Source organism: Ursus maritimus, unplaced genomic scaffold (assembly GCF_017311325.1).
Source record: "Ursus maritimus isolate PB19 unplaced genomic scaffold, ASM1731132v1 scaffold_1, whole genome shotgun sequence".
Classification (NCBI taxonomy): Eukaryota; Metazoa; Chordata; class Mammalia; order Carnivora; family Ursidae; genus Ursus; species Ursus maritimus.
The window spans coordinates 61,918,856-61,935,138 of NW_024423343.1; the positions used below are offsets into that span (position 1 = coordinate 61,918,856).

The 16,283-nt window shown below is 43.7% G+C and overlaps 1 protein-coding gene across 3 annotated transcripts in view; it reads left to right on the plus strand.

Moving 5' to 3' along the window:
• STK39 (serine/threonine kinase 39) overlaps window positions 1-16,283 on the plus strand; it is a 441,956-nt gene that overhangs the window by 267,793 nt on the left and 157,880 nt on the right. For all 3 annotated transcript variants that reach the window (XM_040644241.1, XM_008687066.2, XM_040644236.1), the window contains 2 exons: window positions 1,380-1,428; window positions 1,531-1,596. In XM_040644241.1, the coding sequence (XP_040500175.1) occupies window positions 1,380-1,428; window positions 1,531-1,596 (115 nt within the window). The remainder of the gene's footprint in view (window positions 1-1,379; window positions 1,429-1,530; window positions 1,597-16,283) is intronic.

Sequence of the window (16,283 nt, forward strand, 5' to 3'; positions counted from 1 at the left end):
TTTTTTTTTTTTTTTTTTTTTTTTTAAAGATTTATTTATTTATTTATTCGACAGAGATAGAGACAGCCAGCGAGAGAGGGAACACAAGCAGGGGGAGTGGCAGAGGAAGAAGCAGGCTCATAGCGGAGGAGCCTGATGTGGGGCTCGATCCCAGAATGCCGGGATCACGCCCTGAGCCGAAGGCAGACGCTTAACCGCTGTGCCACCCAGGCGCCCCTGTTGTTTGTTTCTTTAAGTCTGTTTTAACCTGGAAAGCTTTTCTTACTTCTCTCCTTTTCCTCCATGACACTGACTTTTTGAAGAGTTCAGGGGGTTGTCTCGCCGATTATCTTCTACTCTAGATGTATCTGGTTCTGTCTGCTTGGCTGCTTGTTTTAGAGGGAACTATTGAGGAAGGAAGCTATTCTTTATGGAAGAATTCTAGGTAATAAACATAGGGGGAATGATACAAGTAGAATATCAGCATTCTGCCACCTGCTATGAAATAATTATTTAAGACAAAGATGCTAAAACTGTCAAGGAATAGAATACTCAGCCAGTGACAAAGTGTTGCCCAACAGAAAACCTGCCAAGTGCCCTGGGGAAAACATACCTTTACAGTGGCGAGGTCTCAGGCCTAGGGATCATTGGTTAAACTAGGCATCGCTCCCAGTGAGAGAACCTAACATCCTGTGCCCCTGGTGTATGTACCATGGGGAGAAGTGCACGTCTGTGGAGTATTCTTCCTTCCACATGCTTCATGCCACCTTGTCAGGTTTTCAGACCTACCTTTCAGTTTATAGGAAATGCAGCATAGAGAAACGAATTAAATAACACCATGAGGAGACCCACAGACCGTTCCAGTAATGCTTTTAAGTGACTTTGTATTTTACTAATCACCACTGCATTTCCCTTCCCCCGACAACTGGGAGACAGGGTCCCTCAGTGGGCAGACAGAGCTGGTCCACAAGATGTGGACCTCTTGCAGTAACTACTGCTCTTGGGGACTCCTAGAACACTGTAGACTATAATTTCTTTGACAGGGCCATATTGTAGCTTGCACGGCTTCTTAATAAATAGCAGGGATTTAGCTCACAGTCTGCCACCTTTCAGAAAGACTGAATTCACTTAGTGAGGTGTAAGGATGAGGGGCGGAAAATTGATCATGCCCCAAATATTTAACTTACAGGAGTTTATGTGTTTTGCAGTAGAGGTATTTGGAAAGAACTGGAAAATCTTCCCTGTTTTATTTGGTGCCCGCTTATGATTAATTTAGTTTCTGGTTTTGCTATTCCTGAAACTGGTTTTCCAGAAATACTCTGGGACTTGGTTGTTTCGTCAAGGCAGGGTATTTATTGAGTGGTCATTGTTTCAACTCTAATTTATTATTGATCTTTCAGGCCCACAGCCGCAGAACTTTTAAAATGCAAATTCTTCCAGAAAGCCAAGGTAACATGCTTAAAAACCCACGTAAATCTGCTCTTTTGAAATCACTGTGAATTTCTGCGTATGATATTTGGTGTTAAACTGTTGGGAACATTTGTTTTGCAGAACAGAGAGTACCTGATTGAGAAGCTGCTTACAAGAACCCCAGACATAGCCCAAAGAGCCAAAAAGGTAAGAGCCACAAGCCTTTGTGATCCAGCAAGGGCTGCCCCCCCCCCCCCGGGAAGTGAGACCCACAGAAACACAGGACAAAGATGGCCACACACTCAGGATGTGTTGTTCAGAGGTTATCTGATTAGCTTTTCCTCAGTTGGCTGCATTTTGCCTTTTGGATATCTCCGGCTGGCTGTTATGTGGTTGTGGAAGCAGTGTGAACTTCAATGATTTCCCCTTATCAGTTTTGCTTAAAGAAGGTCAGAATGGGGAAGGGATCGCGATGGGGCTTGAACCTCGGAGAGGTGAATAGCCTTGAGTATCTTTTCTTTGGAAATTTCACAGAAGAGGAGCAGTCATTTTTAAGCAGTTTGAAATGACAAAAGAAAAACCAAAATTTGTTTATAATGGTCATCTTTTAAAATCTGATTTTATTTACAAATTTAATGGTTGTCTTGAGTATCTGTGGGATGTTGGTCTTTTCCTTATAAAAAGACCCTGGCCCCTCCTGTAATTTACCTTATATTAACTAAATTATGTTAATGAAAACCTGGAAAACTTTCCATTCTTGGTTTTAGATTTTTTAAATGGTGTGTATATGTGAGTGTATTTGTTTATGTATTTATCCAGAGTTTTATTTATTTGTAAATACTGATTTCATTATGGCGTGAAACCTAACGAAATTTAACCTCTGGTTTGGTTTAGTTTGGTTTTGAAATTATACTCGATATTTATAATGAAAAATATTTATGTAGTCACAGATTTAGAAAGGAAGTTTCTCTCTCCCCCACCCCCCTTTTATGGTTAATAGTTACAGGGAAAGCTGATCTGACTCAGAGTCTTACGCTCTGAAGTACAGCTGGCCGAGAGATAGGCGTCAGAGATAACATCTCATCGTGCCGGGTTGAGTAGCTCTGAAAGTTACGTTCCAGTCGTTGCCTTTTCTGAAACCTTGTGTATGAAGTGCATTTCTCCGATGCCTTAAAATTGTTTTAAGCAGATTTAAGAGTGGATTTTAAGACACCGCCCGCTGTGTCCAGGCGTGTGAGTGCTCCCCGGGCCCAGCAGAGTTCTTGGGTGGTGGGCCTGGGCGGGGGGGCCGGGGGATTGCGCCGTTGGCTGCGCAGACCGGAGCCCGAGCTGGTCTGAGGGATGTCTCTGAGGGGAAAGGGAATGTTTGGCAGACGGCCCATCAAGAGTGGCGCGTTTCAAGAGGCGACACAGGAACACTAAAGCTTCAGTTGAGGCAACAGAAAGTGCAAGGGTCCAGCAGCCGTCCAAGGGCTCCGGACAGGAGGACCCAGGAGAGACTCCCTGGGGTGTGCGAGCCTCATATGGGGCTTTGGTCAGGCATCTAAAGTGTTCTCCAGAGTTGGAAAACCAAACCATTGGCTTGGTTCAGTTTGTGTCATCCCCAAAGAACATTTTTGTTGGTCCCGACTTGTTTTGCTAGTTTTGTCTGGTCTCGTCCTGTAGCTGTTTCCCCTGGAGGGGGTTTGCCAGGCCTGGGTTCTCTCCAGAGCTTTAGCTTCGCACCCCCAGCTCCTGTCAGGTGGCCTGGAGGCCTCAGAGGTGCAGTTTCCAAGTGGCTTCCCTCCCCTCCCAAACCGAGTCTTCCTGGGTTCTGTGTTTCTGTCTGAGTCACCCGACCTCAGAACACTGGGATTGTGTTTGTGTTTGAGGCCTCCATTCCCCCCGTCCTCCCGGTCTAGCACCTCTGCGGCTCTCAGCCACAGTGCTCCGAACGCTCTCCTCCTGGTTTGGACTGGCCAGCGGCAGTCCCTCCCTTCTGTTCCTCCTTTCTGTCCTTAGTCACTGCCGCAAGATTAGCTTCTGGATCACGTCACTTAATGGCTTCAAAGTGGTTCCCCAAATTAAACAAAAACAACCCCAAGAGCCCGTAAATGAAAAACTAAGCATCCTGTCAAAGAAAGGCCAACCTCCTTCGCCCTGAATTCATGGCACCATCAGCTTCCTGCCTTATATCATGAACGCAGCCCCGTGAACCGCCTACGGTAGCTCTCCCTGCGTGTACTTTCCTCGCTAACCTGTACTTTCCTTTGAAACTCTCTCATTTTGAGAAAATGAAGAAGCTCTTCAGGTTCCAGCTTCACTTTCTTTCCTTTAAAACATTTTAAAATTATTACATATGAATGTGCTGTGCATTCCAAACCGCGTTTGGCATGTCTCTTAAACCATGAGCAGCTAGAGTTTTGGGAGATGTGATTTTTCGAGCCTTTTTCCACGTACTTGCTCCTGGACTTTAGACTTAAACCTCAGGGCTTGTTTCGCCATCCTTCCCTTCGAACGGAGAATGGCCGCACATGTCAGAGTCACCGAGAAGAAGAATAAACAGAGAATATAAATTCATCTTTAAGCATCTTATAGGAACGCGAGTAGCCCATAATAATGTGGTTTTTGCTCAGCTCTGGCTTCATCGAGTCTGCTGATTCCCTGTTAGAATTTTGTTTTCAAGCGCACGTGGGTTATGAGCTACGCCCACTCTTTGCCCGTAGGCTCCACGGCAGGTGTGCTGACCAGCACATCGATCGCTGCATGTGTCTCGCTCATATCAAGTGCCCACAGATGTTTGCTAACTCCGTGAACACATATGCTCGCGTGTACCATGGAAAGGCCTTTCAAAGCTCTGTTTTTTTATGCACCCAAAATGCTCGGCATACACTCGTTCCTGGGCTTCCTGTTAACGGCAGACATCCCACCTTCTGTCTGTGGGGTGCGTGATGGTGGGGAGCAACCGCGCTGTTCCTTGCTGGAAGCTTCTCCTGTGGGCATGGCCCATGGAAGTAGATGTTATCATAATCACCATGAGCGTTGAAAGCCTTTGTTGTAGGATGTCCTTGCTTGTCTTAGGTTCTTACAATGTGGAAGTAAATTCCGTTTGAAAGTTGGTACAGGGGAATCTTCGGTGTTCCTGGCTTCCTTGGTTTTTGGACTTCCGCTTACTTTCCCGGCTCCACGGTGCCTCCTGGGTAATCATGCTCTGGTTTCCTGGTGTAGGTTTGTTCTTCAGATGCTGCTTATTGCTGCTGGTCCTTTGATGTTCATCTCCTCGGTTTGTTGTTTTAAAAATAGAAACAGTCCATTGATAGACCAGTGTTTAGAGGACACCCGGGCCTGTTGACCAAGCTCTGCACATTTAGAAATCTGTGTGGATTTGAAATTTGTTGTCAGAAACAACAGTTTTCTGCTTCTCCTCCCTGGTGGTAACAAAAATTAAGACTTATTTTTCAATGTTTTTTTTTAACATGAATCGTTCTCATATTTGAAAGAGAGAGGGGCCCATTGTAGCTGTTCTCAGGAAGTCCCGTGAGCCCACCAGTGCTGTCCTTTGGCACAAGAGAGGTAGAGGCCTGTCGTATTCATGTTTGGCCAGAATGTGAAGCATTAGTTGGGGGCCATGGAATTCCATGTGGGTGGGTGACCTTGTCTTCATCCAGATTGAGTCCTCTAAATCAGGAGAGAAAAAAAAGAAATAGACCAGTGTGGCTTTCTTGGTAATTTAGTGACATAAAATGATTATATATGTGTCTGTGTGTCTGTGTGGTCATTGCAGAAATTAGGGATATTTGTTTTCTTCCTGGAGGCATTTGGGTTTTTTGTTTTTGTTTTTGTTTCCCCTGACAGGCAGTGTTGCTTGGGGATTGTCTTGATTTTCTTTTGCCCTTATTTTTCTGTCTGAGAAATGGAAATTCTCTCTGACCTCAGGCATGTGGTGAAAGGTAATGAGAGATTTGATGTTCCTGGACCACAAGACATTCTGTGAATTCTAAATGAGAACATGCTAATAATGACCCATGAGAAAGAACGAGGTTAAGTACAGCTATAATTTCTTTTCAGCTTTTCACTTATCCTTGTGCCTGAGAAGGAAAGGCTTCAGAGCCATTACTCCCTCTCATGTGACTTTTTAGGGGCCTGCCTCCACTCATTTTTAGGGGTTTGAAAGCTTGAGCATGTCCTGTTCCACTATTTATCCTGCTAGATTCACTGGGTGGGGAAGAGTGTAAGTCATTCTGCTAAAATTGCGTGCAGATGCTTAGGGCCGTGTGCATTTTCTGTAGGAGCTTCTAAGTGTCGGAGTTGGCTGGTGTCTCTGCTTTCTGTTGGCGATGCGAACCTTGGGTCACCACACTCACGCTCCTGTCCATACACCTTCTGTAGCTAAAACCCACTGATGGCGGGAGAGGGGCAAAGGGTTAGTTGCTGTACAGATATCTCAATACTAACTGCTTAACCAAAATGCATATTGGCCAGAGAAGTGTTGAAGTGGGGGAAATGCGATCCACAGTATTGAGGTTGCCTGTGTTTTTATGGGAAGAGGAATTACTGGAGGATTTTTGTTTGAATTTTCTTAATTTTGAAATTGAGAAGTTAGAAATGATTAATCATTATCAGAAAGAAAAAGATGGGTGACTCAGTGGGTTAAGCATACGACTCTTGAACTTGGCTTGGGTCTTGATTTCTGGGTCTTGAGTTCAAACCCCACGTTGGGCTCCGCACTGGATGAGGAGCCTACTTAGAAAGAAGAAAAGAAGGAAAGAAGCAAAGATATATTGTATCACTGCTGCATTTGGATAGAACCATTGTGAATTGGAAAAAGCAGGGTGGTATTTGTGGGCCCCAGAATTTCTTGTATCAGGCTTGTAAGATTGACTTCATATTAAGGGCCCAGGAAATTGGCTTCGTTTGATCCCCCTATGTGCTTAGGAATAAATGGGTTGGGATATAGGGATATTATAGTTCATATTTATTTAATACTTAATATGCGTTCATAATCTGTCCATTCCGTTTTTACTTTTCATTTTGAAATAATTTCAGGCTTACAAAAGTTTACAAAAATAAACACAAAAAATTCTGCACATATTTTCTCTCTCACTTTCTTTGGAAACATTTCAAAGTTATAGACATGATGTCCTTTATCTTTAAATAAACTTCAGTGTGTATTTCCTAAAAACAAGGGCATTCTTTTACCTAACGGTTTAATTATCCAAATCAGGACGTTAACATTGACACAATACTATTATTTAATTTTCAGATCTTCCACAAGTTTTGCCAGTTTTGATAGTGGTCGTCTGTGTGGTGCAGGATCCAATCCACAGTCGTTTAGCTGTTGTCTCTGTTGGTCTTCTTCAATCTGGAATAGTTTTTGGTGTTCTTTTATAGACAGCCACACTTCTGAAGACTCTAAGGCCACTTACTTTGTCAAATGGTGCTCAGTTTGGGTTTGTCTGATATTTCCTTGTGATTAGATTTAGTGTATGCATTTTTCAACAGGAATACCTCAGAAGGGGTGCCGTGTTCTTCTCTGCGATCAGGTTGAGAAGCGCGTGATGTTGATTCATTCCTTTGCTGGTGATGTTAACGTTGATCACACGCTTACGGTGGCGCCTGCCAGCTTTTTCATTGTAATAAACACAATTACTTCCTAATCATTATATTAAACATTAAAAGGTAAAGTGAATGTACTTACTGTACAGGGTCATTAGTCTTTTTTCAAGGAAACATTTATGCTTTCGTCATTGTGGTTATACATTCATAGGTATTAATGATAGGATTCCCTATGGTTTCTAAGCGATCTCACAGACAAGGGACCCTTGGCTCGTATGTAACGTTTAGATGGAGGTCGGAAGGAGGAGTGGTAGTGCTCCAGCCTCCGTGTCTGGTCTGGAAGCAGCAGCAGCTGGATCTTTGTCCTTCGTTGGGTGAGCTGGCTGGTCTCTCTGAGTCCAGTCTAGTCAGATGGAGCCAAGGACACTGACTGTCACCGTGATGATGAGAGATGATCCGGGCAGGATGTCTCGCGCTGTGTCTGACACATTGTGAGTGCTCGGTCCAGCACAGGCTGCCACGACTATCGTGTAAATAAGGGAGTGACTATTGTGGCTGTACAGGTGGACATTTTAGAAGTACCCAGTGAGAGAGGGAGTGAGGAAAGGGTCCCGGTAGCGGGACAGGTGGAGTGGGCGAGGAAGGTTGTTTCTCTTTCGCTGTTGCTTTGAACGAGAGGGAGAAGCCCGTGGAAGCCTACAGAAGGAGAGAGAAGGATGACCACCATTATTTCATCGCTGTTGCCAATTCACATGTCTTTGTGTTTTCTTTCCTGCCTCATCACGCTGCTGGCAGTGGGCACGAGCCAGCACGTGTCCTGCAGCCAGTCCTCTCTCCCGTGAGAAAGCAGCACAGTGTGTGTGTTTGCGAAGACCAGAGAATAGTAAGAATCAAAGGCACACACAGCTGATATGCATTTATGGCTGTTAGCTCACTTTCACATACGCTTCCTCATTCATTCTAAACAGCTGTGCTTGAAGACAGGTCGGGCGGGTATTATCATTACACTTGACAGATGAAAGTGGGAGAGGTGAACTGACTTGTCTGAAGTCACACGGCTAATTAAAGGCCGTTCTTATTTCTGGTTCTGTGCTCTTTCCACCAAATCATACCTCAGAAGGAAGAAGAAGAGAAGGGAGAGGATAGGAAGGAAATCTAGGTGGAGAGGCTTGACGGTGTGACATGGTCTCAGTAGGAGAAGGGCGGGTATGTTTGTCATTCTCAGTGGGTATTCTGTCCCCTACCACATGCCATTCACAGGCACTCGGAGACGCTGTGAACATCATTGTAGCCCTGGCGGATTGCCAGGGTTCTAGCCAGTGTCAGGGGGAGTAAGGCGATAAGGGGTTTGGAGACTTTTTTTTTTTTTTTAAGATTTTATTTATTTATTTGTCAGGGAGGGACAGAGAGACAGCCAGTGAAAGAGGGAACACAAGCAGGGGGAGTGGGAGAGGAAGAAGCAGGCTCCCAGCAGAGGAGCCTGATGCAGGGCTCAATCCCAGAACACTGGGATCACACCCTGAGCCAAAGGCAGAGCTTAACACTTAACGACTGAGCCACCCAGGCACCCCAGGGCTTTGGAGATTCTGAAGGGAAGAGAGATGGCTGGTGGGAGTTGGATAGCATCAGCAGTTGTTGAAACCTGCCAGAAGCCCAGCTTCTCATTTGTGAAATGGGGAAAGTAATTACGATACCTGCCTGTGTTTTTTAGGACTGAATTGGGTAAAGCAGAGGAAGTGTATAACCCAGTGGTTGGCTGGCACAAAATAATACATGGCACTAGTTATTATAATCCTGGAGAGTTTTATTATTATAATCACATATACTGCTTTATTATTACAGTTTTATTATTATAATGTCATTATTGTTTTTGTAGCGTTTTTTCATTGCTGGGCTGCGGGCACCCCTGCTGCTGTTCCCGCTTCTGCGGCTGCTATAACGGCTGCCACCATTACAACCACAGCTCCCAAGAATGGGCGCTGTAGATAGAGGACACAGACCAGGCAGTGAGACTCCCCTTTCCAGTGGGGAGCACAGCACAAGCAGCACAAGACATACTCAAAGAGTAGCAGAGATTAAGTGCCTCAGGATGTGGGCGCGGAATATGTACCACAGAAGGGGAAAGGTCATGGAGCTGGTAGATGGGGGGACACGGGCAGAGGAGAGGGAAGAATTCATACTTCTTGTGTACCTCCATGCACCATGCTAGACACTTGGTTTATGTTCATGTCCGCTAACTGTAGCCTTATGATAACCACTGAAGTCCTGAGTAACAGGACAGATGGATTATCAAGACTGGTTTAAAAAAAAGTTTGTTTTGAAGTATGTATTTACTGTTTTGAAGTATGAGTGGAAAGTATTTACTGTTTTGAAGTATGAGTGGAAAAGAGCATAAATGTCTCCTGGTTTGTGATCCTTCAGTTTGCAGACCCAGGTTGGGCCTTGACCACGTCGTCGTATAGTGGCCGTGTGAAGCCAGCTCGCTTCCCAGTTTGCTGCCATTTAGACTCCTCTTTTAGTCAATAAAGAGGGAAAATGACCTTGCGTTTCTATACAATTGCTTTTTCTCCCCCTCCTGTAATCTCATAATTAATTTATGAGATATTGAAGATTATATATTATCAAGAAACCAGAGAATAAATAAGGTGATTTCAAACACTGGAAGGATGGATTTTAATTTTGTTCCAAATATGTCCAGTAGAGGGCAGTGAAGGGCTTTATTTCTGAGAGGCTGTGGCCTGCAAACTGAGCAAAAGTTTTTGGCTTTGTTGAAGGTCTCAGACTTGGAGAAGAATCAAAGGATGTTAGGTACCTACTGAGCTGTGAGTACCAGGCGCCGAGTGTTTCTTTACTGGGCAGGGGGTTGAAGGGCAAAGGTGTAAGTACCTCTCATTATTACCATTTTCATTTCAAATCGCATTTTCTGTTAATCAAAGTAATCTAACATTTGTATTTTCCAGAATTCATGTCAAAACCCAAAATTTCGATTTTGAAAACGGGATTAAAGATTTTCTGGTATTTTGTAGTTTAAATTAGTACAGTTCTGGGTGGTTGCAGGCTATTTCTAGAAAGTTCCTTTGTTCCTGCAGTTCTCCTTAAAGCCAGGTAAACAGGAAAGACGGAGTCAAAGCATATGCAATGAAGGAGAAGTGAACAGACCTCTATATTTTGGATTTAACGTAAGATACTCCTCGTGATTCAGGTAGACGTGAGGGTGCATATTCTCTTATTACTTTGTGTCTCTTTTCCCTCCCTCTTATTTGAAAACAACCACAGGTATTGGTAATCTATTTTACTGGGGAGCTCACATGCTCAAAGGGAGGACTTTGGTGGTTGAGGGTGTTGTTTTTCCCATGTTAATGGTGAGAAAAGTTGTCCAGAGAGGTTAAAATTGTTGTCTTAACTGGGACAGATGTTCCCAGCGGGTAAACTCATTAATGTTTGCATTGTTTTTACATTTTAAAAGCTTTGCTTTTAGGCAGTTGAGAATGTAGAGTTCATTTGTTCAGAAAAGTGCTTTTGGTCACTAGGGGGTGCTATCAGAATAGTTCATGTAGGAACCTGGGCCCAGGAATTGAATTGCTCATTAGTCTATAGAAACCACTGCAGTCACAAATTTCTTTCTTTCTTTTTTTTTTTTTTTGCATTGTGCCTGCAATAGGAAGCTTTGCTTGTGTTTGTGCTGGGGGTGAATTAGGCAGAGGTGAGGGTAGAGGAAAGAACAAGGGAAAAAGCATAATTTACTTTCAGTTCGGTTGGTGAATTGAGTTAAACACTGTTTAACTCAGTTAAACAGTTTTGGGGCACCTGGGTGGCTCAGTCTGTTAAGCTCAGTTGTCTTGGGATTGAGCCCTGCCTCAGGCTCCAAGCTCAGCAAGGAGTCTGCTTCTTGCTCTCCCTCTGCTCCTTTTGCACATTCTCTCTCTTATATAAATAAATAAAATCTTAAAAAAAACTGTATATATTTTAGGTAAGTGGCCTCTTTCTGGTGACATTGACTTAGAGCAGAAAGGATCCATGGTGGAAATTGTGATTTGCTAATCCTGACAGCCCCATCTACGAGGAAACGTCTGTATTTTGAGATTAAGGTGTCTTTTAAAGATACCAGTTGCTTAAGAGAGTTTAAAACTTTTACAAATCTTGGAGACCCAGTTTTAGGAAATTTAAAAATAATGACATACATTCTGAAAATATTGTGAAAGATAGTATTTGCACAACTTCAGTGTGTAGAGAATTGATTGTTTCCTTTTGCTGGAAATGAATAGGGAGAATCAGTGGCCTTATTTCACATCCAGTTAGATTTTTGAGATCTGCGTGTTCAAATGCATTTTGTGCTTCATTTTTACCTTTGGGGAATTTGCTAACTTTTTCCAAAGCTTGTGTGCATCAGGCAACTTTGACACTTAATTGGCACACGTGTGCTGAGGGAAGTCCCTGACTGCCTGCTCCTCCAGGGCTCGCTGAGCGTCACTGATAATGTACCAGGTACTGACTCCCTTTAAGGCAGTTTGCCTTTATTCACCTTTACAGCACCCTCTAGCATACCATTGCTTTTAAAAGTAGATAAACCACAAAGAATGGAAAGGAGTTTGAAATTTGTCTGTGGTTGCAGCAACACTAGTATAAAAAGTGAGCTGATGCTTTTTTGATCTTGTCAAAACTATGATGTGATTGGCTGCACCTTCATTCTGGTTTAAAACCATTCAGTGGCTTCTTGTCGATTACAGGGAAGTTCCAAGTTCCTGCCACTGATAGGATGAGGTCCACGTCACTTGTAAGATGAGGACCAGGCAAGGCTCCTGTGCTCAGCATTTGGGCCAGCTCTCCAGCCTTTGCTTCGGCCACTCACCACCTCACCCTCGCCACACCCGTACAGAGTTCCTGGTTTTTCTCTTCTGCCAGCGCACTCCTGAAATCCCACCTGTGTTTTCCGTGGGGGTGCATGTACTGCTCCCTCTATTTACAAGGCTTCTCCCTGAACTTGTATATTTCCAAGTCTGGTACCTCCTTTCTGGAGCTTTCTCCTCCCATCCCCCTGTATCCAGATAGTTCCTCAGTCTTCCATCTGTACGTCTTCTGTACCTGGGGCTTCGGTCCCTTGTTGCACTTACTTTCATTTGCAGTTACTTTCCCCACACTTTTGCTTTCTGGACCTGACTAAGCTCCCTCGGTGCAGGAATAGTGTTGTATTATTCCTGTGTCCCCAGTACCCAGGACAGTATCTTGGTCCATCTGGAATTGAAGTTCAGGAAATGAGATTGCAAAGGCATGAAGATGGCTTTTAAGGGAGTTGATGTGAGAGCATGAGGGGAGGCGAAGTGAATCTTGTAGTGTGAAAGGGGAATAGTTGAGAAGTTTTTCAGTTGGTGCTGTCTTCTTGTATTTCAGGTCTGGGACTCAGAGGTTATCTGCTTTTAGTTTAACATCCCTTGTCATCTCCCACTTGCTGAGAGTCTGAGATGAGCCAATCAGCTTGACCCACCTTTGCCACCTCGTCACGAAGTGGAGTGGTTAGATTTTCTTACCTAACACTGACACACTCTGCATTTGGATTATCTGACAGCAGCAGTTTAGTCCCTGGCACCCAGAATATTCTATGCTGTCATTTTCTTTTCCCAGACAGGATGTGCATAAGTTTTCCTATCACTGGAAGCCACATCTAATTAGGAAGATATTTTGAAACTAGATTTAAATTAGTTTTCACTACTCTCTAATTTTGGATTGCCTGTTATATATCCCCTCACTTAATGGAAACAGTTTAAACTCAACTCTTAGATCATGATCCTGTAAATCTGGAGAGTGAGTATGACATTTTGGAGAAAGGGAGGTAACGGAGATAGACAGTAATGGAATTGTGTGTTCCAGTAATGGAACAATTGGGAAAGCAAAAAGTCCATGCCAGTGGAAGGGATCCAGACGTTTTACTCTTCTTCCTCCCTTCCTCCCTGCTCATTCCAGAAGTGTGGTGAGGCCAGCAGAGGGCATGGTACGCATGTTTAAAAAGTCAAGTGTGGCAATGGGGGGCTCTGCCGCTTCTGTGTTAATCAAATTTGATTGATATAATGATACATTGTTTTTGTTTTGTTTTTTTAAAGACAATTTCTTTTCTCTCTTTCTTTTTTTTTTTTTAAGATTTTATTTATTTATTTGACAGAGATAGAGACAGCCAGCAAGAGAGGGAACACAAGCAGGGGGAGTGGGAGAGGAAGAAGCAGGCTCATAGTGGAGGAGCCTGATGTGGGGCTCGATCCCACAACTCCGGGATCCCGCCCTGAGCCGAAGGCAGACGCTTAACTGCTGTGCCACCCAGGCGCCCCGATACATTGTTTTATTGTGCTTTTTAAAGAAAAGGCCAGAATATGTATTTTATAATTTCTTTTTACTTTGAAATTAAGGAGTTTTAAAACATTAAAATTCAAGAGGCTCCATTAAAGTTGTACTTTGATACAGGCTTTTCTAGGTTTCCCATTAAATTACTTCTCACAAATTCATATACTCATTTAGAAGAGCATATAATAACTTTAATTTTTTCCCACATACAGAAAGGAAAGGAGTCCTTGTACAACTTACAAAGCAGTAACAGAGCTAAGAAATTCAAATAAGAGCCTTCAATCCAAAATTAAAAGGCCATTTGAAATTGTTTCGGCTGTTTTGCAACTACTTTGTGGGTTGATAGAATTTGGTTGGGGAGGAACTGGGAAGGTCCTGTCTCATCAAGGCTGGAAGGGCTCCCTTAGACGATAAGGACAGAGCATTAAGAGGGGGGCTTTCTCTGTGACTTTGTGGAAAGTGGTAGGAAAAAGAAAGTGAGAAACGGAGCCTAGAAAGAGGTGGAAAAGACCCCAGAAGAGGAGCTCTAGGTCAGGAAGCTGGGACCCATAAAGGTCCGTGCTAGAAGGTAAGGCCAAGCTTGGACACTTGCAGGCAGGCCCTAGCCAGACCCTGGCTCTGCCACTTGCTTATGGGGTCACCCTGAGCATCAGCTCACTGCCCCCACCCTGCCCTCCCTCCTCTGTGAAGTGCAGACGGTTCAGTGGCTTCTCTGTGATCCTCAAGGGGGAAAAGCGAACCCTGAATTGGGCCTCTTGTGCTTGCCATGGTCTAGTCCCTTCCTCATCCTTAAGACTTCTGTCTGTGTTCTCCAACCCCTCATTCTCCAAGGGTCCATTTGCCCGAGGCCCCTGCACAGGCTGCCCTCCCCTCTGCAGAGAAGTGTCAGCCTTCTCCTTCATCAGCAGACCCCGCTTTCAGGTCCAGGAGGCCCTTCTCCAGAAAGTGAAATTGGAACCGTGCTGTATTCATTGTTCTGTGATCACCTGCATTTTCATTGAAGGTACCTGTGGACATCTCTTTGTGCCAAGAAACAAAAACTTACTAAGTCCTGTTTAACGGCTGCGTAATGTTCTACTACAAGAGTGACTATAACTGATCATCAGTTCTTTCTTGATGGAATTTAGATTGTCTCCATTTTTTTACTCTTAGCCATACTGGGGTGAACGTCACATGCCTGCACTGTTGCATATGGTGTTGCTGATTTTGTTAGGTTATGTTCCTAGGAATGGAATTGCTTGCTGGAAGAATATATATGCCTTATAATTATTGATGTATACTGGCTTACTGATGTTTAAAATGGGAGACATTGTATTTTAAATCTCGACCTGAGTCTCAGTTCTTTCATCTGTACAATAATACATTACTCACATGTACACACACACACACTCACACATACATATTCTTAGCTCAGTGCCTAGCATACAGTATTTAATATTAGGATTTATTCTTGACATTGAAATGTTATCCATGTACATTTATTTCATTTCACTTTTTCCTGGCTCTTCAGTTTACTCTTTTGCAGAGAACATCCCAGGTCTTCTGGTAGTTTTGCAACCTTGAGACTTGCAGGAACTTTAGGAGAGATGAGAATGACCATGTACTAAAAGCTGATCGATAGAAAGCCTGTTATGGAGGTCCCAGCTTGGGGTCCTGAACTTGGAGGGCCATTAAACGTCGTTAGGAGAATGCCACCGGCGGTGAAGTGCGGGGAGCCCTCCCGTTCTGTAGCCGGTTCTTAGATAAGGAATTCTTTTCAGTGTGAGGACTGGGCTAAGTGTGCAGCCCGACGAGGCCCTTTTGCCCGTTATTCTGTCACTGCAGTCTCTGTGTCCAGGACAAACAAATGATAAACCAGCTGCCTGAGAAATGGTCCAGCCCTTTTCGTCACCCCTTGGTTTGTGGAGGTGTGGGGTCGGCCGTCTGTGCTGCGGTAGGTGTTGGTCACGCCCGGCAGCCACAGTCACAAGACAGCACCGACATTCTGGATGCGGAGCTTTTCCTTTCTATTCTCCCTTTTATTTTTATTTATTTTATTTTTAAATTTTTATATTTTATTCCTCCTTATTTTATGTTGTTATATACTAGTATCCTGGTTCAGATCCTTTATGATCTTAACCAGTGACAGCTTTTAGAGTTTGAAACTCCATTTTTCTTTTTTCCCCGAATCATTGCATGGGATGTTTTTTACAAGTGTTACCTTGAGATTAATCTTCACTGCCCCTTGGCTGCCTTTGAACCTTGGGGGAGTCACCCACCTTCTCTGAGACTTCGATTTCCTCACTTCCCAGCTGCCGAGGGTTTTGGTGACGTTTAAACGTGACTGCTGATGTGAAATGCGAGGCGGTGTCTGTAACGTCACAGGGCTTGCATTAACGCCTCCGCCTTTTCCTTTCCCTCATTGTGAATCAGGAAAGGTTTGATAAGGAAGGAATTGTGTGTTCTACAAGTGGGCATAAGGAAGTATTTAAATGTCATGTGGGGATTGTCTTTTATTTTCTTAAGGAAATTAACGTCTAAGGTTAGTGATTTTCACCTTGTGCTTTGCTTCTTTCTTCCTGGCTCCTCAGAGCCCCAGAAGCTAACCCTTGTTCTTCAAATAAAACTGTTTGTTCTTACTCTCCTGCCAGCACACACAGACTTGCTAGTTTCCTTAAGGACTTCAAGTTACTGAAGTTTATTTAGAATTGGGTTATTCACTTCTATTTTAATTGTAAGATTTCTGACTTCTTCATTTATTTATGGATTTTAAAGTTATAATTAAGAGAGGTTCCCCATTTAATGTATTTTTAAACAGATATCATTAATTTATCTGTTAGAACTGTTAGAAAACAAAATTCAGCCGAGGAAATTTGAAGACCTAATTGGCTTTATTAAGCAATTCGTGAGTTGGGCAGCTTCCCATCTAGCAAGTACAGAGATGCTCAGGGGTGTGCAAAATGGAAGATTTTTGTGGGAAGGAGGTGGGGCAAGTAGTTACTCGCAAAAGAAAAGAAAGGATTGTTCCAGGCAAGGTCGCCTTCTCTTAG